Below are 26,513 nucleotides of genomic sequence, written 5' to 3' on the forward strand. Positions count from 1 at the left end.
CTCTCTGTCTCTCCCTCTCTCTCTCACCCCTCTCTCCCTCTCTCTGTCTCTCCCTCTCCCTGTCTCTCCCTCTCTCCCTCCCTCTCTCTCTCACCCTTTCTGTCTCTCCCTCTCTCTCCCTCCCTCCCTCCCTCTCTCTCTCCCTCTCCCTGTCTCTCCCTCTCTCTCACCCTCCCTGTCTCTCTCTGTCTCTCCCTCTCTCTCCCTCCCTCCCTCTCTCTCTCCCTCTCCCTGTCTCTCCCTCTCTCTCACCCTCCCTGTCTCTCTCTGTCTCTCCCTCTCTCTCCCTCTCTCTCACCCTCTGTGTCTCTCCCTCTCTCTCTCCCTCTCTCTCTCTCTCTCTCTCTCTCTCGCGCGCGCGCGGTCGGAGGACGCGAGGGCATAGGTGCGCGCGCTCGGTCACAGCTCGTTTATTTATTTATTTATTTATTTTGTATTAATTATATATATTATTTGATTGACAAGCGGCTCTGTCGAATCGGATGGAGAGGATCCACCTTTAAACAGCGGCCCGGCTAATCGGCGGGCGGGGGAGGCGACCTTCATGCAAATGTGTTGGCAGGGGAGACGCAGCGGTTCATTCATCTTCTTCCACAGAGAGGTGAGTTAACACGGAGGAGATTTTACATGAGGAAGGCTCTGTTTGGGAGCACAAACAGCTGCACCCTGCCAATAATTGGAAAGCAAAGACGAGAATTTTGATTAATAGCTGAAGAAGGAGCAGGAGAAGATTTTTCTGCCAAATATTACAAGGTAAGTGGAGGACATTTTTTTTTTCTTTTTCTTTTTTTGTAAACGATCGCTCACTGTCATGTTAATGTGTGCAGGTGCTGGTAAAAATGTGTCAAATTTGCCTCTACTCGCTAACTAACAAAAGCAATGAGTGATTAAGAGGGGGAGTCATGCACATTATTCTGCTGGGCTATTATCCAAGGTGCTGCACCAGGAGGGGGGGACTGAACCCTTAACCCTGTCAGGGTTCGTGCATTACAATTATTTAGCACTGAAAACGAGTTCAAACAAGGTTTCAATCATACTGAACTGTCTTAGTGAGCAGTTAGAGGCACCAGTCTCTTGCTCAAGGACACTCAGGGCTGTAGAGGCAATTGAACCTGGGACTATTGTTCCCTGTTGAAAAGAAAAGAGACACTTTTGCTGAGGCTCTGCAGTACTGGCCGGAAACATTACCATGCTTATATTGTGCTGGCGTGTGTTAAATGTTCTCATTTCTATAACATTTTTCATATAGCCTATGTAGGGTCGATGAATAAACTGTCAGAGTCTGCATAGATGCCAAAATGCAGCTTGGGAAGTCACAGAATGTCCTTCATGCTCTGGGAGCAATTAATGGTTGAAGAAAATTAAGGCGACCGGTGTGTTGCACCGCTGAAACAGGACGCTGGCTGTGTCTTGCGCAGGCATGGCATACAGAAGCATGATAAAAGCACGTAAAATGAGTCATATGTGCGTTTTCTTGCAGCTATGCAGTCTGACCGTCCTCTGAATTGTGTTGTACTAACAGGTGCATATACATCAAGAGTTTCTTTGCATGTTTGCAAAAGACGCTTATAGCTGCAGGTCTCATTGTTTTGCCTGTGTGAGTGAGGAGAAAGCCGATGGCTGAACAAGTGGTTTAGGTTTATCAGTATAATCCAGTCCTCTGTGGATGACACCAGGACCTGCACAATCAATAGGACCTGCTTCCAATGAGTGCTGTGTGTGAGCTTGTTCACATTAGCGGTGGCCTTCATGCGGCTGTGCATCAAAGGGTCATTTCAGATGAGTTATTGCATCATAGTAACTGGCCATGTGTGTGTCTGGGTCCGGGGCCATATGTGATGTGTTCATTGTTTGTGTTCATATACAGTACAGGACAAAGTTATCGGAGCATCAAATCGTTCCATGAAGATGGAAAGAGACAAACAAACACAAACACACACACACACACACACACACACACACACCAGTTATGGGCACATCCATGACAGACAGCTGGTGGCAGTGACAGCTCAGTTTGGCTCTGTAGCCCTTTGGCTGCCGGCCTTTAACTGAACAGGAGCAGGTCTTTAGTGCATGATGGGTATCTGAGCTGAAGGCTACACATTTTATACTCTGTCACATTTTTGAGCTCTGTTGTTTTTAAAACTAAGTGTATGTTGTCTTAAAGTGATGGAATCTCTTAATAGAAATATAATAAGTTTCTGTCAGGAGTGTGATTGAATGTAGTCTAGGCTTTAAAAAAATACAGTTGCTGCCTTACTTCTACTGCAACCCACTTTTACACTTTCCACACACTATGTAGTTCTCAAGAGTCAGGCTGTCTCAAGTGGTGCTGAGAATCCCATAAGGGAGCTATTACAGTGGCACAATTAGGACCCCTTTCCATACCACCTTCTCTTCCAACATAGTCCCTAAAACCATCGCATTAGTAAATAGTAAATATTTTTTATTAAGTATTTGTAAATGCCCAACCAATCATTGTTTTCAGTATATATACTGCAGGATTTTTCACATGCTGTTTATATATATATATACTTGAGGTTGACTTTTTCATTAGAGGAAATATATGCATTCTGTGTTTCTCTGCAATAAAAACATGAATGACTTTGATTTTGTTGTTGTTTAGCAGTAGTGCTTGTATTAAAAGACCTGTCTGTCATTTGTATCCGTTTTGAAATTTTTGAATCGAATTGAAGGCAGGGGTGGGTGATCTGGCCAATCACAATCCCCAACCCCAACCACAAGTATCCACACAGATTTAGTTGAACTGATCACATGATTAGTTGTGCATGAGTTTATTCTGAAAGTCTGCTCTTTACCCACAGTGCTGTTTTCTGTTTATGAATTTTGTCACAATTGCTTACCAGCTAGCCCTGGCTCTGGAAATAGAACTCCCCTGTCTTGCACTGCAGCTGGTTCTTGTCCTGCTCAGCTGCAGGTAGCTGTTTAACAGTTAATGGGCTGGTTAGCAGCAAATGAACTTAAGCATCTATGCATCTAAATATAACAGCTTTAATGAGGCAATATGTGCGATTCATCTGAAAAATAGATCACATGCCAAAGTAAGATCATCTATGATATGAGGTTGTCACATTGCCCAACTCTAAGTGAAGCTGCTGTCGGTTTATTTTTGGCTCTTGGATTGTGCCTCTTCACTGTTGCAGCAAAATCATGTCTGATTTTAGGTCCACAGCTCCATGCTAAAACTGTCAAGTACACTGTACCAAAAAAAAAGAGCACCAAACTTTCACCACTGTTTTAGTTTAGAGACTTTAAATTAACACAGGCTCAAATAAAACAGTACACTGTTACTGTGGGGCGTACAAAACTGATACTCAGAGGTGTGTATTGTTTAGCTGCAGAGCTTCTACAGCGTACTGGATACTGCAGTGACGTGAGGCATAGACATACACCAGCCCCCTGTTATTTACAATAGGAGGTAGAGAGAAGCTACAGTTACACATAATAGCTGACTGACAGATCAGTGGATGGGAAAGTACATGATTATAACCACTTCCTCTACTCTGGAAAGACCTATTGATCAACATTCTGTGCTGTACAATAATATCAGCTTGGAGCAACATGTTGCACCATAATTTCCTGTCTGTGTCTGTGTTTATGTGTGTGTGTGTGTGTTTAGTTTTTCCAGTCTGATCTTTTTCCTGACAGCAGTAAATGAATGACACCAACAGCCACCCCACACTGTTGTGTGTCTCTTTCTTTCTCTGCCTTTGTATCGCTTACATTTTGTCGTACGCCTGCAGCCAGGTGCACTATGCATCTGTCTCATGCATCACTGCATCGCTGCATGTGTGTCTCTTGACTGATTGATTCATCCATTACTGTCACATGCTTTATTACCCAAGGAGATTTATGTGAGGATATAAAAATGTGTGTGTGTGTGTGTGTGTGTGTGTGTGTGTGTCTGTCTGACATACACGACCATCTCTTCTGAGTTCATGGAGCGTCTGATGGTGGCTGAGCAACAACAAAGCCATGTTGAGTGAAGGAGTTTGGCATAATTATAGGATAACTAATCAGCACCCACACTTATCAATGGACATAATTGACAGTGGCTTGACAGATACAGTAAATTACAATGAAAAGGTAACACACACCAGAAACTGAAGTGAAGTATGAATGAAAGAAATAAAGTATTATCTGGTATTTGTCAGATCATATTTTGGCCAGAGTCGTATAGAAAAAGGACTGTGCTGTGGAACATCCAGCTGAATTGTGCAGCACATTTTTTGAAATGTAACATCGCTTCAGTTGTCAGCACTGTCGTCTTGGAGCTAGACGATCCTGGGTGGGAGTCTGTGTTTCCTCCCACAGTTCAAAAAATATGCAGTTAAGGTGAGCCTAGACTCTAAAATGGTCCACAGGTGTGAATATGAACGTGAACGCATTGGTCTTTCTTAAAGTGTCAGCCTGGTGAGGTGCTAGACTGACAACCTGTCAAGGTATACCCCGCATCTGGCCCAATGCATGCTGTGAAAAGCTTCAGCCTTTATTATGCCTACGTTGGTGGGTTTTTTTTTTTTTTTTGGTTGACTTAAAGGTGGATTATGCAATTCCAATATAGTTTCAGTGAAATTCAGTGAATATCTTCTCACGGTCTGCTAGCTGTCTGTTCTGTGTGTGTGATGAAAAAGAATCCTACACAGTCCTGGCTCTGTAAATGGCAAGTAAACAAAGTTGTTCAGACTGAGTAACATGACACTATTATAACCAAACAGCAACAGCGGGCATTCCTGTTTGTTTACAGGTCAAGGCAACGAAGAAGAGAGAACAGGAAATATGGGGAAAGGGGGGAAAATGGTAATGGATGGTGCTAATTTATCCAGGGGAAGGTGAAGGAGGAGTCTACCCTTCTGTTGCTGCTGAACTGTGTGGCGGTTTGAATGTGGCTGATCAAGACTGCCGCCAGATCGGTGGCGATGTCAAGTCGAGGTCATGGAAGGATCATCCACCAGTGGCGGTGTGACAGGGGCATATACTCCACAACATACTCTCATTGTGAGAGAAAACTGAGGCCAAAGAGGAGAAAGTCAGAAGAACAAAAAGTGAAAAAGAAGTGCTATGATCAGGCAAGAGTGAAAAGCCACATAAACATGACGGTGAGGCTTTCTAACGGTGGAGACTGTGTGGTCAGTCCTGGACTTACCTGCTGGGACTGACCTGCACCCTGAATGACAGGCACTCAGAGAGGGCTGGTAAAAACTTAAGATCAGTCCTGAGCCCAGTTGATCAGTATTGTTTTGTCCCATCTGCTGATGTTAATGATAGCAAAGCCCAATTGGTTTGTTAGCAACAAGGTCCTGGTGTCACATTTGTGTGTCCGCTGATGCTAAATTACTTCATCTTACTTTCCTGCAACATCCAATTCACAGGAGCTGCAATTTTTTTGTTGTGCATCGTTAGCACCATAAGCGTTGTGGTGCTACAGAGATGCCCTGGCCTACAAATCATAATCTCCAGATGTAAAGGAACATGCTTGTTTCATACAAGCTCCAACAAAAATCATATAATTATTTATTTATTTATTTATTTTTCAGTGAAAATGAAAGGTAAAAACAATCATTACAACTGAGTTAGTTCTAAGTATTTTAACATCTGTGCAATATACAACGATCAGCCTCAACAATAAAACTTGTAACTGGTTTGTGCTGTGTAAATTTCCTTAAGCTGCATTAGGTAATTGGTGAGTTATAGAAAGCAGAAAGACACCAAAACAAACAACAGATGCAGTGTATAACAGATAGAAGGTTATTATGATGCCTGTCTAAACATCCTGCAGACATGCTTGTAGATCAGTGCTGCATTTTCAGGCTCTTCTGTACATAATATTAGGATGACACGTGTGTCTATTGCTCTGTGTGCTCTTTGTCTCATTTTAATTTAGAGAAATCACGATCCTCCAGATTCCAGAGTGCCCACCCCCTACAGCCCCCACTGCCTTTTAACTCCCTCTGCATTTGACATGGATACTATTGATCATGACCTAATCCGTAGATAATCTCTGCATAGTAAGCTAATTGATGATTGTGTAGTTGGCCTATGTTGCATAAGATGAGCATTGCTGAGTTGTTATGAAGGGTAGTCAGACTGTGTCACATTTCTGTATTTAATGCTGGGAATGACCAAAGTATTACCAGAGTAAAAGTAAAAAAATGAGCCAGGGCCAGTTTTTGTCCATGTCAGTGCCAAAACCAGCAGAGATGCTGCCAAAACAAGGAAAGCACTCCATCTCAAGGTTGTAGACACTAAATACACAAGTTTTCAAATCTAAAAATAATGAGGAGTTTTTGAAAACAAACAAAAATAAATCTGCTTACAGACGAGCTCTGATACATTTTGCCAACATTACACACTTTGTTTTACCCATAAATATATTTGTTGCAATACTTTCTAACAAATTATCAGCTGCTTTATCAAACCATATCCTTTCCATGTACAGTATCATGTGTTTTTATGTATGACAGTGCTACACAGATACACAGTCATATATGGCGCTGTTTGAATCAGAGGTGTTGATTAACTTAAAATGACACAGAGCAACTTTAAACAATGCTCTGACATGATTGCGTTGATTGTTCGATGCTGATTTGCCGCCCTCCAACCAGGTCTTTGTTTCAGAACACATTAAATGTTCATGTTAACAAAGGACAGTGATGAGAGGATACCTTTCAGTACAGGAGCAGGGGTAAGTGCTGCAGGCATTTTGTCTCATGCTCTGTTTCCCCTGTTGTCTTCCACCACTGTCAACACACTATGCAATAAACACACTGCTTTGTGTGTGTGTGCCTGTCTGAGTGTGTGCTTACGGGAAATGGGTATATTTGTTCCAGAGCCCGTTTGTGTCTGATGCTGAAACACCTGAGCCTTACAAACCAAACAGCTTTCCACCAGGGCTTATGTAATACAGGAAAGTGTGTTTTTGCACTTGTATGTGTGTGTGTGTGTGTGTGTGTGTGTGTGCTTGCTTCTGTCTGATGTTATAGGTGTTACTGGAATGTTATTAACCCCATTTAAAAGGCTTTGCAGGTTTGATAGGGTGCATATAGAAACAAAAGTCGACAATTAGTGCAGCAGTCAGAAGCGAGTCACCCAGACTTGAGTGTATATGTAACAGTTATGGCAATAAAATAAAACACTGAGGTGAATAAATGATGTTTTGGAGATATGGGAGACAAAGGTTAGCAGGGAGACTGACTCATAAAGGCACATGCACGCAGCCGTTTTGTCCCCCGTGTTTCTCCCCAGGCTCGACATGCTGCCTGGTCTTAAATTAGAGTTTGAACTGCACTGAGGTGAGCTGCGTTTCTATAGTGATGCATCCTTCCTGCTCCAGTCACCAGAGAGATGTGTGTAGATTTAAATGATATGTAGATCATGCTGACAGGAGGCAACACCTCAGCTCCCACACATTCTTTCTAGGTCTGTAAGTACTTATATAATCACAGATATTATATCCACTTAAGACTTTCCCTGTTTATGGAGACCAATTGCATACAAACATTTTTGGATTTTAGCATTAATTTCTGATACTTTGTTTTGCTCCAAAACTAACACTCCTACCTCTGCTATTAGTAACACTACAGCTACTGAGGTACTACCACTCGAGTATATCTCCAGCTCCTTCTCCTAACACTTAAACTACTATTTAGGGATGGGCAATATAGTTGAAATCAATTTAATCTATATTACATTTGGAAAATATGAGTGGGCGATGAGGACAAAATAGTCACTTTAATTTTCTGATACATAGTTTTGTATTGATATCAGAATCTATTGTAATATTGTACATTTTCTGAGATAATATAGATAGGATCTCAGTGTTTGGTTAATCCAGTGAATTAAATTGCTGGAACCTGATAATACCGATGCAAAAATCCTGTAAATCCAATATTGCCTTAAAGGTCCCATATTGCATAAAGTGGGATTTCTGTTTTCTTTGATGATAAAGCAGGTCGAGGTTCTATATTGATACTGTGCAAGTATCAAAGCCTCAGTCCACAGAGAAATGCAGACAGCCTGCATTCAGAAACTGGGTCTTAAAACGAGCCGTCAGGACTTCTGTAACTTTGTGATGTCACAACAAAGCAGTCATCACTTTGTCGCAGCCATGCCCCAAGCCCCGCCCACCTGGACCCACCATCCAACCTTACAGGATTTTGTTTGCCTGAAATCTGTTGTCTCTTTATTCAGTCACTCAGAAAGCTTCAGTGTGTAGTTCACTGTGAAGGCAGGTGTTGGACTGGTATCCTATTGATTGTTAATCTTTAATTGGATGTTTCTTGCCCCAATGCACTTTAGGAGTTGCTGTTAATTTCTCATCTTACAATTCTAGGCACACTGGTTTACTTTTTATTGAAGAACCAGATGTTTTCTAAGTTGATCTAAGGTCTAAGTTGATACAAGCTGAAGAAGTAGCTACAGCTGTGAGTCTATTAAATAAATAAATGGATCTTTTACTTCTGGATACAGAGGTGCCAGAAATTGCACCTCCTAGTTTGCAGCTCTGAGGAAAATCTATGCAAAATTAAATGCAAAGTTATCAAAAGGATTTTCGTTGCAATGGTCTGTGTTCCACTGTTATATATATTATATTATACAAGAGTCTTCAAATGTGTAAAGTAAATCCTTGAACCTGTCAACTGTCAACACAGTAGGATTACATTAAACCCATTACTATTGACACTGAATAATTCCTTGTTGGTATAAGAATGCTTCTACCAATAAGAATTACTTACACTTCTGCACACTAACGTACTGAATGAGACTGCAGGTTTCTGACAAGGATATATATATCTAATCAATCAATATCTAATCAAGCGCAGGGCAACATGTGGGGTGAGGAAGACGCGTTAAGACCACATATCAGCAAGCCAGTTGGTCAGGCCCAGTTGGCACAGGGACTGTTTTGATTGGCTAAAATCATCATTCTCTGCTGGGCGGCTGTTTGGCAGTGAGCCGGGCGACTGTTGTCAAGACGACGCATTGTTCTATTTCGCTTTTGATGGTTCGGCAAGCTGCCACAAAAACCATTCAGAGTGCGGTTTATCAGTCACATGTCAATAAGCTGGCTGTCCACCTCTCATCAGATTTCTCCATATTCCCATATTCCTATTATTTTGCTCTTTAACACACACACGCACACATAAACACACACTCACACACACACTTCACAGTGTAGTTCACGATGAGGGCTGGTATTGGACTGGCATCCTATTGATTGTTCCCCTATTGCTGTGACAGTCCATTGTACATTTCCACTCTCACAAAGGTTATTGCCATTGCAAAAACACAACACACATCTGCACACACACACACACACACACACACAGAGTAAATTACTACTGTATGGGAGGCCTAGCTTCCTATTTTTGCTCTCTTTCCAACTCAATTACAGCTTTTGCCAGCTAATCATTTTCAGTCACGGGGACACCAACACATTTTCCCCTCTGGGCTACGTTCAGTTACAGCTCGAGTGCCTGAGCCTCATAATAATGACAGTGTAAGCCCGCTGCTTTCTAACCTTGTTTTCTTCCTCGGGTACCCCCATGCTGTGAGTGTCCAGAAAGAAAAACTGTTTTTAAGGCTGATAAGTGGTAAAGTATAATTCAGGTGTGATTTGAGTTTAGGTCATATCCTGTTGCTCTCACAGTTTGTTAGATTGTTTTACTATTTTAATCACATTAGTCATGTCAGCTTTACTTGAGTTTATGTTGTGCTTTGAACTCACTGTTGAATTATTACATACTACATGCTCCAAATAAAGAAGGAGATTCTTTTTGTTGCCGCTTCGGAGACTTTCCCTCAAAATTGGTAAATGGACGGTATTTATAGCCCTTTTCTAGTGTTAGCAAGCACTGGAAGCTTTACAGTAGTTGTCACATTTACCTATTCTTACATCACACACTCATACAATTTAGGTGCATTGTCTTGCCCAAGGACACTTCGACACGTGGACCGGAGGAGCCAGGGATGGAACCAACGACGTTCTGATTAGTAGATGACCCGCTTTACCACCTGAGCCACAGATGGGTTGTGCATCTGCTGTTGGGCTTTGTAGGGTTTTAAGAAATTGATCCAACAGAACATACGGTAATGTGATAACTGATAACTAGTGCAGGACAGTCAGTCTCGTATGTTGCATTTCCTTAACACTGAACTGCTTTAGCTCTTATATTTTTTATTTCATTTTGGGTTGTAAAATACAAATTATTTTCATGATCACTCACTGTTTCTGTCCGTCCAAACAAGAGCGCGACCAAAATAAGTCGGGTTCAGCTGTGTTTTCAAAAGTCTCCATTTTAGGAGCTTGGAAATTCTGTAGTGTGGATGTTAGACAGAAATGTAGTCTTTCATAATTTAATCATCTAAAAAATATTGAATGTTCTATCAAAAATAGTGCAGAAGCTAATGTATATTTTTATCACTGATTAATCTGGTTGTCATTGACTGAATGATGAATCTTTTTGTCAACAAAATGTCAGTAAAAAGTAAAAATAGCTATAAATATTGCTATATCACAATTTCCTAAAGGCCAAGATGATGTCATTAGAGTTGCAGCAATGTACCAGTTTCGCTTTGTATATGTATGAAAATTGATGGTTATCATATCATGTATATGGTAATTTGCTTATTACCAGTCCTGAAAAAACTGAACGGATGCCTGACTTGACGAGTGGCATTACACACAAACATGCAGCGGACAAAATGGCAAAGAGAAGTCAGGGTGATTTCACCAATCTTCATCCCTGAAAAAGAAATTAAAATGATTATTGTGGGATTACTTTGGATATCGAAAAACAAATGTGGGATTTTCCTCTAGGTTGTTGAAGACTCACCTCCAGAAAGCAAAGCAACATGTTACCTGTCAGGAAGAGAAGGTCAGTGAGATCTCTACCTGACAGAGACGAAACAGATCAAGACTGTCAAAACAGAGGATTTTATCACCGAGCTCCAGAAGAAACTGAGTGAGCAGTAACAACCACAAAAAGACAACCACCAGCAGCAACTGGAGTCAGAGAGACAGTCTCATGCTGAAAGGGTGAGGAGCAGGAGCTGATCCAGGAGCCCTCCATCTGGAATTGGAGGGCCTGAACGCAGAACCGGAGGAACTGACCTCAAATAACCTCAGCCTCATCACCAAGCTCAAGGCTGAGGAAGAGGTCAGTCCGGCCCTCCAGAGAGAAAGAACCCAGCTGAAGGAAGAGCTGAAGGAGCAGGAGGGGGAGTCCCTCATAGTTTTACAGGCAGTAGAACTGGTGCCAGAGCCTGAAGTCTCTATAAAAACAACAAGGGGAGTTTTTACTGTTTATTACATTTTTCAAATTGTGACATGAGGAGAGGAGGATTTGACCTCCAAGTGCTGTGTTGAGGAGTCATTTTAAGTAACTTTCTACATGTGGGTTAAAATGTAACGAGGGAAAAAAAAAATGTAAGAAAAAAGATGATGTTTTTAGAATGCCGTTGTTGAAGATGCCCTTTGATGCTAAACACAGAGGCTTATAGTTGTTACTGGACTGATGAAATCTCCACTGTTGATCACACACAAAGGCACTGATCAATGATGTATTTAATAATAAATTAATAACAGCAGCAACCAAAAAGCTGGCATTCTCAGTAGGCTATTTTGTAATGAACCAACGTTAGCAACATTAGCATGTAGACGCAGCATGTAGACAAACTGTCCGTAGAGAGTTCAGCTTTAACACCACTCAGTATTTGATAAATTAAAAGGGCAGACAGTGATATTATATTTGTGATGTGCACAAATTTAGCTAAGAGTTGGGATTGCATAATATCATAGGCATTGACAAAATACTGACTGAGGATGTCTTACAGAGGACGCGTCCATTGATCCAGAAGGTCCAGACTTTGTTTCCTCATTGTTGACTTATTCTCTTATTTAACTCTAACTTTATCTAATGCTGGCAAACCATTAAAATAATTGGAGAAGATCACTGTTTACAAACACAACAACGGTCTATTACTACTGACTGCGGCACACAAACATGTAGCCTATAACTAGCTTATCCAGTCAGCTAGATCACCATCATGCTGGACAGGTAAACACACACACACACACACACACACACAGTCTGCCATGTATTTACAACTCAGATTAGACTTTGTGTTTACTACAGTCTGACAGCTGGAATGAACATGCGTTAAGGCCTCTTCAGACTCAATAAGATACATGTCTTCTTCTATCGAACGCCTGTTGAGACAATTTCCTACAAGCTCTTCTTATCTGCCCGCCGTCTCCCATCTTTCTCTGTGCTTCCATCTTCATTTCTTTTTCACTCCCCTTCTCTCTCTCCCTGTTCCTCCTCTCCCTCAGAGGTGTGAATCCAGACTGAGTCATCCTCCCTCTCGTATTTCCTTGCTGTGCCCCCCCCCCCCCCCCCCCCCCCCCCTTATAATTTTCACGTGTGATTGTCTGCATGTATAAGAATGTCGGAGACAGCCAGTGTCTGATGGAACTAATGTGTCCTGGTTGTCCCTGGGTGAAGCCGGCATGTTTGTGTGTGGACGTGCAATTGTGTACTCAGGCCTCTGCCGCACGTTGACGTGAACAGATTGTCAAAGACGTCATTGGGCACAGCAACAGCATGTTGCCAGGCCAATTGATCCCTTTGGCGGGATGTGCAGAGCAGGCGTTGAGGGTTTTATATTTGAGGGAAATTGCAGCATTTAGGAAATAAAGCTATTCATGTTCCACAGGGAGTGACTTTGAATGCACCGTCATTAGAGAGCATAAATGGGTCTCCCCTGCCATTTGATCCTCTGACAGGCTGTTTAGGGTTTATGATGCCAATACTAAAGCAGCATTTTTGTTAAAGCTGAAAATAGCTGGGAGTTCATGCTGATATTCACTATCCAAAAGATACAAGGATTCCAGCCGCTTTGACCATCAACAGTGTGGCATCATTTTCTGTTGGTAAAGCAGGTCTTTTCTCTATCTGTTCATCCATAAGGGATATTACTGCTCATGTCTAACAGCCCTGTTTTTCTATTCACTGCACAACAGCAGTTTGACAGAGATCCACATAAAAACATAGCCTGATAACCAGTGTAAGTTACCATTTTGTTTCACTTCATTATTCAGACTCTTGTCACTGTGCCAATTTCCATTTGGGAGACGGAGTTATATTGTTTTGCTTTGCCCTGACCAATCAGTTAAAGGTTACATAACACAGAGCAGCTGCCAAGAGCAGTCTAGTTTACAATCACAATTGAACAAATGTGGCAAGTTAAAGATGCATTAATTGATTATTTGGCCACTTTGGGGCAGTGGAACAATCTATAAACACATCACTAATAAATCATCATCGTTTAAAGTTGTTATGCTGGAATTGTTAGTGACATCGCCTATTCTCTCAGCAACATTAACACTCATTTGGAGTCATGTTTGTGTCCCTGCGTCAAATATTCACTCGCCTTTTAGCTCTGTTTTGGTCTCCACCAACTTCTCAGAAAAAAAAATAACTGGATTTTAGCTGCTGAATACTGCACTCCACCAGCTTTGCTAACTGTACAGTTGGTTTGTCAGAGCTTATTTGTGGGAAAATTAGGTTGAATCGAGCAGTTGAAATGAACCAAAACAATGAGCTGAAAGGTGCTAATATGGCTTTGTAAATTGGAAGGATTATTTTTGCAATTTCACCAAAATTTTTCTAAATGATCATGGTGTGATTTTTGTTGGGGACTGTACCAAACATGCATGCTCCCTTGCGTATGGAGAATATGATTTGTAGGTGGGGGAAACTCTGTAGCACCACATAGCTTATGGTGCTAACAATGCACAACAATGTTGTGACAGTTTACCTTTATCAAAAAAAAAATACAGCTCCTGCAATTTGAATGTTGCACTTGGCCATATTGCAATGTCAATTACATTTTGATTAATTGTGCAGCCCTAGTGCAAATTAAGAGTTACTGTTTCTGTTGTAATAAATCGACTTATATTAACCTGTACACCTGCGTCCATCTCATCCAGGCTGTCACTGTGCTTGTGGCAGTTTTTCTCTTTCTATGATAAATGGATGCAGCTGTTTTTTTTTACTTCAGACAGCAGACCTTTTTAAATCACTGCTGATGTGTGCACAGGTTCAGAGGTCTGGAACTGGACTATGTAAACAGGTACATCAGAAGTCTGCATTCAGTGCATTCACACTTCCATTCCTTGTTTCTCTAGACACAACAAGCACGTGTTTATTGAGGTACACTCATACTCTTCACATGTGAGCATGTGCACCTTCTCCAGGGCAGCCAAAAAGAGAAAATGGCATAGAAGCCAGTTAATCTGTATCCCTGAATGGATCTCATTGGTTCCACAGAGATTTGATTTATTTGCTAATCCAAGAAAAAGAAACAGCCGGGGTCAACTCCAGATAACCTCCACCGACTGAATACTCCCCCACAACACATCCCTGTGTCAGTAAGATGAGCTGGCAGAGACCTGAGCACCTCACTGGAAGACAGCATCCAACCTGGGAACCTACGGGTCGCCTGTCTTGCCGGCATGAGCAGTGTTTATTTTGATTCTTTCAGATGGGATAAGTTTCCAATGTGTTTGCTCGCCTGGCTAGTCACGCCTCTCGCTATCTTCCACAGGAAACTCTATTATCTGCTACATTTGGTTCCCTAATAGAGGGATAAAATCTCATCTGCCTCAGTCAGCGGCAAGAGACAATGCTACAGCTCTGTGGAGAGTGTGTGTGTGTGTGTGTGTGTGGGTACAAGCCAAAACAAACTCACTGCCTGTGGCACAAGTTGGTGCGCTTGTGGTGTGTTGTCTTTGTTGATGCAGTCAGTGATTTACAGAGCTACCTGTCAATTATTTAGAGACAGTTAAACTCTCATGCCACACGCCTGCAGCTTGAGGCAGAGCGTCGTGACTCTAACCTTTCTGTTTAGTCATGGTCCCTTCAACCTGACCTCCTCTCACAGGGGGAAAATTGCGCTGCAGGTGTTTGTGCCACAACACGAACCCCTTACGTGATCCTCCTCCACACTGCTACCCTCAGCATCTGTCTGCATCCATCCTCCAGCAGTTAACCTTGTGAAACTGTGTGTGCACGTGTGTAATTGTGTCGGTGATTGCTTGACTAACGCATTACATTTAAACTGAAGTTGAAAAATTGCAGGATGCAACACAAAGGAGTTTCCCTCCGAAACTCAAAACTCCTGAGTCACCTCTGCTTTGATTCAGTCGTGTTTAAATTTAAATACAAACTCCCTTCTGGGCATGGACCGCTTACAGTTGCTCTTTTAAGGATGACACATGCTGGGTTTTGTTATAAACCTGCTAAAAGTTTAAGCTGTTTTCCTGCAGCTACAAAGAGAAGTTAAAGATGTTTTAACTGTGCAGTTGTGAGGACTGCAGTGAACAGATGAACACCCAGCCGTGTTCTTCCTTTTGTTTCAAACAACTGAGAAGAGAAACATTCATTTTTGTGTTTCAGCTTGATAAGATCACAGGCGACCTTTTCAAAATAAGTTAATAAGAGAATGATCTCTCTCCTGTTGATATCCTTTATGGCTCTTCCTCTAAGCTCTCGGCTCCTACAGAGCCTCCCACTTGTCACGGCAGGTCCAAAATATTTGTACAGTTTGCAGTGACTTAGGGTTTTGTTGCCTCTTTCTCCATGACTCACTCGCCATAAAGAATGACAGGATGATATTTCACCCACTAAACCCTCCCCACACTCTTTCTGCAATTTAGAGGAGGATTTGTGGCCGCTCGGGTCGGCTGCGTCGGCTGTATCCTGGTGTCAAAGTGCGAATGCTGTCAGACAGGGCTATGAGTCAGCGATGGCGTCATGAAGTTCGCTGCAGTGGTCCTTAGCCATGTGAATGTGTGTGTGGTTAGGAGCTGGGGGATTAATAGGCCATTTTATGGACAAAATGTCAGCAATGCTACCAGGGGCTTTACTCACACAAGATGATTATGGAGGTAGAATAATATGAGTCATTATCAGAATGGAAAGACCTTTTGTAGCATGGACAGTTTGTCTATAAAGTATGATCACTTCTAAAACCGTCCATTTCAACCAATCATTAAACAGATGGTTCCACATTTACTTGTTCTTTGAGTAACGATAGCTTTCCAGACATTTAACAGCTTCAACTTGTGTAATTATTTTATGCCCTTTAGGTAAACCTGCTAAAAAAGATGATTGACTCCCTTTACACTGCCAGCCAAGTTTGCCTGAGAGGATACACACAGCTGCAGGAAGCATTGTCATCACATGCAGTTACAGAGCACACAAATGCAGATGCAGGGGAGAAAGAGACTGGTAAAACAGATCCATGGTGTCTCATCCCCGCTTTGGTGCTCCTGTAAGTGTAGGATGGTTAAATTGGTGATTGTGTGTTTTTGAAACTTATTTTGGGGCTGCAGCTCACTCTTTCATACCCCGAGTGCTTCTGGTTTAACAGCACTGTGCTGGGCAGGTGACTGGCCCGTTTACAGTGTGTGTGTTCTGAAACATACTACAGTACAGAAAAGGGTGAAAATGTGCGTGTTCACACAGGTGTTGAGTTTACAAAGCCAGTGGGCTTTTCAGTTCTTGCATTGCCGTGTGACAGAGCAGGGGGGAACTAAGTGGTATTATCCCAAGTTACCAACAAAAGCTGAATAAACAGCAGTGATATCTTTTGCAAAATATACAGGCGAGAATATACACTACAATATGAAAATAACTGAGACAGGTAATTATTGGGTTTCCATAATTACCCTTATGGATGAGAGTAATATGTGCACATTTCCATTTTTTAAATAAATCCAGGACTAAATGACTTGCTAAGATGGATTTTACTTTTTATGTTGACACACAAAGCGACATAGAGACGATGCAGCTCTCCTCTGCAGGTAATTCCTTGTCTGTATCCCTCCTCGGAGACCTGTGCCACTGCAACAACACAGGGACATCACTGCTGCTGCTGTTGTTTGTCTAGCACCTCCTCACCTGTCTCTCTCTCTCTCTCTCTCTCTCTCTCTCTTTCTCTCTGCCCCCTCCCTCCCTCTCAGAGAGGTGAAGCATCATGGGGAAACACAACAGCAAGCTGGCTCCGGAGGTCCTGGATGATCTGACCAAGAACACTGAATTCAACGAGGCAGAGCTCAAGCAGTGGTACAAAGGCTTCCTCAAAGATTGTCCGTCTGGCATTCTCAACCTGGAGGAGTTTCAGCAGCTCTATGTTAAGGTGAGGGAGAGATGGAGGGGGCATGAAGTGGAGTACGTGACATCATAGCAAATCTTTACAGCTGGGTAACATTATGTTTTTCCCAGCCATAGCCTACAGCTTTTTTCCCCCCATACTTATATAAAATGAAAAAAACCTTTTAAACCTTTTAAATGACTCATACCATTGTTGGGTTGTTACATAGAAAGTTTATGTTACTGTGGCTACTGTGACTAATCGTCCTGTGTTTGGGGCATAGAGAGGAGGGAGAGCCTATAATCTTGCCACCGTCTGTGTTGCTGTCTCAGTTCATTCTGGAGCTTCTGAGATGGCGCAGCGTCAGAGAGAGGCTGACTGATTTGTTACGGATGCAAAAGGGTTAAATATATTTTTAAATCGCTTTTGCATATCCTCTCAGGCTCATTGACTCTCATTCAATTCTAAAAGGCTCAGAAAACAACTGTGGCTGTATAATCTGCAGTGACAGCGATATTAAGAACTTTATGTAGTAAATAAACCCAAACCCACCCTGCTAGATAAAGTAATAGTGAAAACAATTTTCCATCAGTTAGCCTTCAGATAAAATAAGATTTGAGAAAGGATTTTAAAAGAGGATACAGACTTTGAAAATCTAAGATCCTCAGTTGAGGGCAGTGGATGGCAAAATACTAGGACCACTAGAAGGGCACTTTGGATGTTTCCTCTACTGAGAGCAGAATAAAATTCAATGCAATAATCAAGTCTGGGGTTGATAAAAGCATGAATAATTATGCTTACTTTCTCGTGAACACTGCTGCATTTTGCAAAGTTGCATCATGATATCCAGTATTACATTTAAAAAGCAGTACATTTATATTTTAATAAAAGTTTTTCATTTACAGTAGATTCACTTTGTAAAGAAGAAGACCTGAACTGTTGCATTTCCTCGCCAAAGTATAGTTTTCAAACAAAGGCTAAAAATATCTGCAAGACCTCCTGTCTGTCATAACTCAGTCAGTCCAGCAGACTTACAAAAACATCTTTTTCAAATGGTTGAAATTTCAAAAATGTTCATCCCATGAAAAAAAATGTTTCAAACTTCACATAGACAAAGAAGTAAAGGTTAAAATTACAGCTACAAGCATAATCATAGCAAATATGTCTTTATATTTACACAGATATTTTTACTCAAATGATATATTCTGAAAGAGAATAATTATATACTCATGCTCAAAACATGGTCATTACACAATCACAGTGGTTGCTTACGTAAAACACTGGATGTTTACTTCCATAACAATATGTTAGCTATAGTTAGATTAGCAAGAAAAGCGTAAAATACAACACTTGAATTGTGAGTTTGTGCCTTTCAAAATAAAACCTTTGCTCAATAAGCATAGCATTTTACAGGAATTATATTGCCCTCTTCAAGCAAAGTGTAACAAGACATTACACTGCTACAGATATTATGTAAAGATACATTAATTACATGTTAAGATTATGTTGACGCTATGATCAACAGTCTTAGTTTTCTTTTTAAAAGAAGGAAGTGCTCCACACTTCACTTATGTTGCCTTGTTTTTGTCATTTTTCACACCTCAGTTTTTCCCATACGGAGATGCTTCCAAGTTCGCCCAGCATGCATTTCGGACATTTGACAAGAATGGTGATGGGACCATCGACTTCAGGGAGTTCATTTGTGCCCTGTCCATCACCTCCAGGGGCAGCTTCGAGCAGAAACTCAACTGGGCCTTCAACATGTACGATCTGGACGGAGATGGAAAGATCACACGCATGGAGATGCTTGAGATCATAGAGGTGTGTTTGTTTTAGGAAGAAATCCTCTGGGGTAAGAAAACATTTTATGAGAAAATCTAACACTTTTTTCTCCTAACCTCCTCTGCAGGCCATTTACAAGATGGTTGGCACAGTGATCATGATGCGTATGAACGAGGACGGGCTGACCCCTCAGCAGCGCGTGGACAAAATCTTCTCCAAGATGGACAAGGACCACAACGACGAGATCACCCTGGAAGAGTTCAAAGAGGCCGCCAAGTCCGACCCCTCCATCGTCCTACTGCTGCAGTGTGACATGCAGAAGTAGAGAGGGATGGGTGGAGATACAGAGGGAGGGAGGGGAGGGGCGGGGGAAGAGTTTAACTGAAACAGGAGAAGGAAAAAGGCAGGAGACGAAGGGAGGGTGTAGTTGAGGGAGGAGGAGGAGGGAGGTAGGGAAGCTTTTTTTTTTTTTGAGGTAGTGATGACTAGAAATGAGCCATGTTTGGAACACAATGGATCCCTGATTGATGCCATTCTTTTCTTCCAGCACTGCAGCACTTCTGCTTCAGTCGAGATCGGTGTGTTATAAATTCAGTCTGATCTGTGAAAAGTGGAAGCCAAAAAGCCCCCAAAAAAACAAAAAACTATAGTGGGGATTTTCAGAGGAAATACAGTCTGTATAAGTGTCACTCACACTTTCACACTGTCAGACTCTCTGCCTAGTATGTGAGACTACAAGGCTGCAGGGTGACTTGAGTGCAAATGTCAGCTGTCTTGCAGCTACTACTTGCACATTCTTCATATTTTACCCAACTTTTTTATTCATAAAGTGAGGTATAGTTTGCTACCCTTGAATGTCCCCCCTTAACCCCTTAATCTTAATGTTAAAGGATATAATTGCAAACCGGGTTGTTTTCACTTGATGTGACATGGAATGAATTATTCCATTTGTCATCTTCTAATCTGATTTTACCACTTCATTATTGTCCCAAATGACACCTATTTGTCAATATGAAGCTGTAGCCAGGTTATGGTTAATTTAGCTTAGCATAAAAACTAAAAACAGGGAAAAAGTTTGGCCTTTGGAATTTTAAAAATCTGCCGAACAGCACCTCCAACGAGCATGTTTTGTCTCCTCTGTTTAATCTGTACAAACACCGAAATGTACAACAAGTTGAGGGTTTGGTGGAGTCTGTGCTGGTTGCCTGGCAACCTCACAGTTATGATGATGAAGATTTAAGGAGGTCAGTGCTCCAGGACATGAAATAGTCTGGTACATAACTGTAAACAGTAAAATCATTTTTTTACATGTCAGACTTTTTACCTTTGCTCAGATCCATGCTACCTGTTTCCCCAGCTATCAGTCTTTATGCTAAGCTAAGCTAATCATTGCACGCCAACTTTGAACCCACATCGATCACACAGACATCAGAGTGGTGATATAGTGGTATTACAAACCAAATAATCATATTTCCCAAAATGTCAAACTATTCCTTTAATGTCTTTTTGGGTGCCAGTGTAAATTCTGGCACCCAGAATGCCAATTTCGAAACACACCCACTTTTTGGATGCTGTGCACCATGGGATAGCTCGGAAAAAAGGAATGGCATCAAACCAACTGAGAGCCTGTTGTTTTGTCCATATGGTCCATGTAGAACCACAAGAGGGAAGCAAATGTTATGCTGACAGAGAATTATGTAAGTGAACAATACCATTAGCCATGTGTGAGTGTGAATGTGAGCAAAACTGGGTTTGATTCCCAGATCAAACCCAGTTCAAACTGCCCCTTCTGTGTGCTTGTTTGTGTGTGTTTGTGTGTGTGCGGTTGCACTCATTAGTTCCTCAACAGCAAAATCAGTCACATGGCACTTGAAGGGAGCACCACTGATAGATTACAACAGGGTGTCCAGATGCTTTACACTCTTAAGTATGAGGAAGCCAGGTGATGAATGTCTCAGATGACTGCCTCTCGCAGCATGGTGAAGCATACTGATGTGCTAATCAGTGACCTCTGGCTGCACATAAAGCTTTTCCTCATATGCTAACAAAATCACTTTCTTATGGTTACATGTGTTTAATTAAAAAGGCATCTAATGAGTATAGAATAAAGCCATACCCTCTACATAATGTAATCTGGACTCTCCAGCAGGTAAACATGCTCAGTTCAGGGCTCTCATGATAAATTTTAGGTAACATTTACCTACATGCCAGCTACAGTATCAATGGTCTGAGATAACATATAATGTAACAAATTTACATTACATTTTAATTTTAATGATCACATTACTAAGAGTTAATAAAGGAGAAAGAATAATGACATGAAATCATTACACCAGCTTCGCATGATTAAAGCCGAGTAGAATATGTATAAGTCAGACATTTTAAAATTCTACACAGAGTGGCTTTAAAACCCCTAAAAACAACTTTAAAATTTAAAGGAGCTATTTGTAAGTTTTGCTATTGCTACATAGCTGATGTTAGCATTAGCAGATATTTTGAGAAGCAACATTGCAAGTTAGGCATCAAACCTAATTTCTTTTCTCCCTTAGAGCTGTCTCTGGAGGTGGAAAGCAACGCCAATGTTAACTTTTTTCTCTATGAAGTTAGCACGCTAACCAGCTAGCCCTACCCCATCTCATCTCTTTCCAATAGTGACTCACTATAGTCTCCAATATGCCCTGATGAAGTAGCACTTGCTCAGAGGGCGTATTATAACTTCTTATTTTGTAAACGCAATGATGGCCAAAGGTCTCGGCGAGCGACAATCACCACCACCCGCTCCCGGAAAGAAACCGCATTCGGCAGCAGAAATAAACAAATGATTGACAGTGGCTTGGCAACATGAGCGAACAACCCTGCAACTGCGATGACATTCTGATTGAAATATTGCTAATCTTGCATTTAGAGCGCAGAGAAAACGACACAGTCAGAAGTCTCAGTTAAATAACAAAACTGTTCTAACGTTGACAAATAAATGTTTTTATTGATCAAAGTAAGAAGCTGATTTTATCTTTAATGTATTTCAGATGTAATCTGTCTAATTAATGATCACAAATGTAATTTGCTAACAGTGCAACAACTCATGTATGAGTTGTTTCATCATTAATAGATATGAGATGAACTATTATGGTATTTATTTCATGAACAGGTTCAGTTTTAAATGGGACTCTAACGAGGTTTTTTCATTATCAGCAGATGTATGTGCTTTGGATACGTCTCAAAACCACATGGTGACATTTTAAAGTTAAATTGTGAGTTGGGGCATCAAAACTGAAGTAATTCTAGAAATCTTGAGCAGAACCAGAAAAAGATAAAACATCCAGAATAATATGAAACACGATCTTGCCTCTGTAAGAGCAGCAATTATAGCAATAGAAACTACAACAGTGTGAAGTGGGGATAATCAGGACAGTAATTACAGGCTGTATGACAGAAACGGTATTTCTCCGAAAGGCCAAACCTGCCTCCATGAAAAGCTGAAATAATCATCTCTCCTCTTCCTCTCCCACTGTCCTGCTCTCCCCCTTTCTGCCTTCCTCCTCCCTAAATGTCAGAGAGGAAACGCTTTGATAATAGGTGAAGGGAGAGGAACTTTGCTGAACTCAGCTCAGATCTAAAATCAATGTGAAAAAGAGCAAAAGGTTGAAGAGGAAGCTTGGTGTGGTGTGTGTGTGTATGTGTGTGTGTATGTGTGTACGTGTGCTCACAAAGCCGATAACTAAGGTGTTATTCTACCTGTGCATTAAACTGAAGAGGCAGAAATTGCAAGATTATGGATTGTAATTCCAACCTCTACGTAGTCTTGTTGATCAGCTTGAAAGATCTGAGGGAAACAAATGACCACATATAAAATATAAAATATTCATCTTTGTTTTGATTTTGGATGAAAGCAGGGCATAATTTCTTGTCAGTTACAGAGAGTTAGATAAGAAGATTAATAACACTATCATACGTGATCTGTACGCTAATGAAGCAAGAAATAGGAGACGGTTATCTTAGCACAAGACTGCAAGCAGGGAAAAACAGCATGCTGAGTAACTTGGTTTTTGTACAGAGTGAAGAAACAAGCTCTAACGTGCTAAGTTGGGATTTATAGGTGTTGGTAGGCAGATTTTTAACCTTTGGACAGAGCCACGCTAGCGAGCTCTTTCCTGCTGCTTTTTGTGCTTAGCAAGCTAAGCTAACTGTCTCCTGGCTGTTGCTTCATATTTAGCATTAGGTTTGAAAGTGGTATCAATCTTCTCATCTAAAATGTCAAAACAATTTTATTATTGAAAATCTTGAGCGTTATTGAAGCAAAAAGTATCAAATAGACCCTGTACTTGCTAAAAAAAAAAGCTGCAGTTTTCTGCTTGCTGTCACATTATGATTAAAAATCAAGGGATCTAGTCATCTGACTGTTTCAGAAATAATGATGGTGAACAGTCAAGGACAAATATAATGGCGATACAGTATTTTATATTTGAAAAAAACAAAAAACAAAAACACACTGCTGGCTAAAAGGTAAATTACAACAAGGTACATGATAATGCACTGACAGAGCGGGCTCCAACTGTGTTCCAGCTTTAAAGCTAAGGAAACAGCGATGCTGTATTCCCTTCCCTTTGTGAAGAATCGACATGTCCACAGCGAATTTTGGCGGGAAGGCAATAAAGCACCTTTTCTTTTAGCTGGAGCATTTTGCTCCTCCATTAGCATTCAGGAAATTTAGCAAGTTGCCAGATATTTCCAGGTGTGTTGCCTCAGTTACGAACCCCACTACTCTGAAAATACTTTTTACTGTATCTCAAGCCCTGCATAAGTATTTCTGACTTGTTGGACCAGGTCATTATTTATTTATTTATTTTTTGCATGTGTTGTGTGTCAGTGTTCCCTACTTTTTCTCTGCAAGCCAGCAAAACCATTTGACTTCTCTCTTGTCAGTGAATCAGGTTTATCTCCTTCTCACCCAGCCAATGAACATGCTCCCTCCCTAAAGCTAAAGAATGAGCCCTCCTTTGTGCGATTTGTAATGATAAAACTACATGTACATTACAATACGACTGTATAATCGTATTTATGAATATAAACAAATATAATATGTAAATGTAAATGTACCACTAGCGTAGATCTAATTTCATATGATGACACAGCTACTGTGTGTGTGTGAGTGTGAGTGTGTGTGTGTGAGAGAGAGAGAGGGAGAGTGTGAAAGAATGAGTCTGAGTAACCGTGAGTGCTTGTGAAAGCTCAGTGTGTGTGACACTTTTGCGAGTGCTCACATGTGTTTTGTATTTGTATCATTTGTGTATCAAGAGATGCCTCAGTCTAGTTCAACTTTGTAAAAATCTGAGTGTAAACCCTCACACTGGAGCACTGAGTATTATTACCCACACCTACACTTGCTTTTGTGGTCCGCTGGTATACGGTATGTACTGTCTCCAATATGGGACATGTTGTTTTGTTTGCTGTAGCCTACTGTTGCAGTTCTACAAGTAATACTCACATGCAGAGGTCAGGTTTCACAAAAATGGCAGAATTGACAGGTCGCTAGGGCTGTGGAGGGGTGTTTGTGAAATTGTTGAGAGGTTGTTGGCACGGGAAGCCTGAGGTGTGAGGAGAAGGGTGTCAGTGATGTGAAAAAGAAACTGTCCTGTGTCACAGTGTCACCCTGCGGATGGAAGTATGTCACACCTCATGACATCTCAACTATTACACAGCCTTCCTTTGTTTATTATGTAATGAACATGCCTGAAGATCAAAGATAGCAACATTGTATGATGCAAACAACTTACTTGACTGTATTCAGTCTGACCATCTTTTCTTTTAAGAAGTGCAGAAAGTTGAAAGTGGTGAGAAAGCATAACTTTTATAGTACAAATCAACTTGTTTTGTAGGTTTTCTTGAATCATTACCATTATCTCCTTAATGCTAGTGTGTAAAGTACATGTAAAGGAGGTGCAAATGCAGACCTCCATTACTGAAACAAATGAGTCAAGAGGATAAACCTCTCTGGACATGAACTAGATTGTATGGAAAAGGATGTGAAAGTGAAATTTTAAAGCAGCATGTGGAAGTAAAAAAGCAGAGGAGACAACAAATAGATTTATGCAGGTTTTGTCATGTTAGAGTGAACAATTGAAATAAACCGCCATACTTAAAGCTGCACTGGTAAAAGGAAAGAAGCTATTTATCAAATGTGTGACAAACCCACAGAAAATTACCACTAACTCTCACTAGCAATTCCCCACAGCTCTATGGAGCTTTTAGCCCTTTTGAGCTCAGTATACACCACCTACCCTACGTCAGTCAGTGATGAGCCAGTGAACACAGTGAAGAGCAAGAAAAAAAATTTACATAAACTTTATACAATTATAAAATTGTGTTTATTTTTGTCCCTTTTGTGCTGCTCCCAAGTGGTAAAAACTATAACTACAAACAAAACAAAAAATCACTAAATGCAGCTTTAAAGCCCCTACATGTAAGATTTGAAAATTGTGCATCAAAAAAGACAAATAAAGATCCAGTTCCCACTCCGCAAAGCTTACATTACAATCAGTGTAATTTGAAAAATTATATACTGTATCCATAACTTTAAAGATTCTGTATTCTTTAATGAAATTGTCATTTCTCACTCAAAAAGATTATCTCTGTTTACTGGCAGATAATTGCACTTATCTTGTGAAAAACAAATAAGAGTAGGTCTACCAGAAAGAACAAATACAACCCGATGTGTGTTACTGCTTCTTTTGTGTTTTGACACACTATATTAAATTTCATAGGCTTGGTTAAGTCTCATTTTACGTGGGCAGTATCCACTGAAACAGTTTGATTAGAACAGATTGGCTCACAAAGTGGCTTCACAGTGTTTTGATCTCCACTCTCCTCTGCTGATTATCTTCTGTCCATCATAATTAGCACCGGTTCACAGCTAGAGAGCCACTTTTCTTTTCTCCCTAAGACTGCAGACACAAAGGGTTTGCTCTGTTTTGATTGCTTTCACGTCTGATGTTTGTCATGCAGTATCCAATTCAAAACCACATTGACAAATTTCAACCTTTTCTCTGCAGATTTTATGTGCCAAAGATGGGCCCATGTTGCGTTAGAAAACCGAAGTATATTCTTGCTGTGGTTGTATCAGGTGGAGTTAAACATGAGGTGATGCTGTATTGATCACATGATGCAGTTCATCAGTTGTCAGTCCTCAGAAAGCTCTGGACAGACGCTCTGAGCTGTGTGACATGGATATGAACATGAATATTGTACTTTTTTGACAGGGGACCATTTGTGCTCAGTTGTGCAATATAATTCTATTCTTCAACATTTCTCTATGATGTTCATGTAAATGTATGTTTGTCCCGTTGGATGATTTTGCTTTTGTTTTCTTTGTTTTCAATATTGTTACTGTAGGCTGCTAGAACAAAGACAATGTAATTATTTTTGTTACATAGAATAAAACACATGGATGTCAAGAGTAACTGTTTTGCTTCGGCCCATGTGTTTCCTCCGACAGCACCTTCACACATTCACACACACTCACTCACACACACAACAGTGAGCCAAGAGGATGA

At 40.9% G+C, this 26,513-nt stretch overlaps 1 protein-coding gene across 2 annotated transcripts; it reads left to right on the plus strand.

Annotated features, from left to right (window-relative positions):
- Positions 1-470: 470 nt before the first annotated feature.
- On the plus strand, positions 471-26,420 carry LOC139634091 (hippocalcin-like protein 4). 2 transcript variants are annotated; one of them, XM_071500342.1, is made up of 4 exons: positions 471-753; positions 17,051-17,226; positions 18,787-19,002; positions 19,091-26,420. In XM_071500342.1, the coding sequence occupies exons 2-4, from the start codon at positions 17,065-17,067 to the stop codon at positions 19,286-19,288; spliced, it is 576 nt and encodes a 191-aa protein (XP_071356443.1). In that variant the 5' UTR covers positions 471-753; positions 17,051-17,064; the 3' UTR covers positions 19,289-26,420. The 2 variants fall into 2 exon arrangements, with proteins under 2 accessions (XP_071356443.1, XP_071356444.1); XM_071500343.1 differs by lacking the exon at positions 471-753 and adding an exon at positions 7,382-7,440.
- The last annotated feature ends 93 nt before the right edge of the window (positions 26,421-26,513 follow it).

The sequence above is a fragment of the Trachinotus anak genome, unplaced genomic scaffold (genome assembly GCF_046630095.1).
Source record: "Trachinotus anak isolate AG129_WGS33_773 ecotype Australia unplaced genomic scaffold, CSIRO_AGI_Tana_v1 ptg000016l, whole genome shotgun sequence".
Taxonomy (NCBI): Eukaryota; Metazoa; Chordata; class Actinopteri; order Carangiformes; family Carangidae; genus Trachinotus; species Trachinotus anak.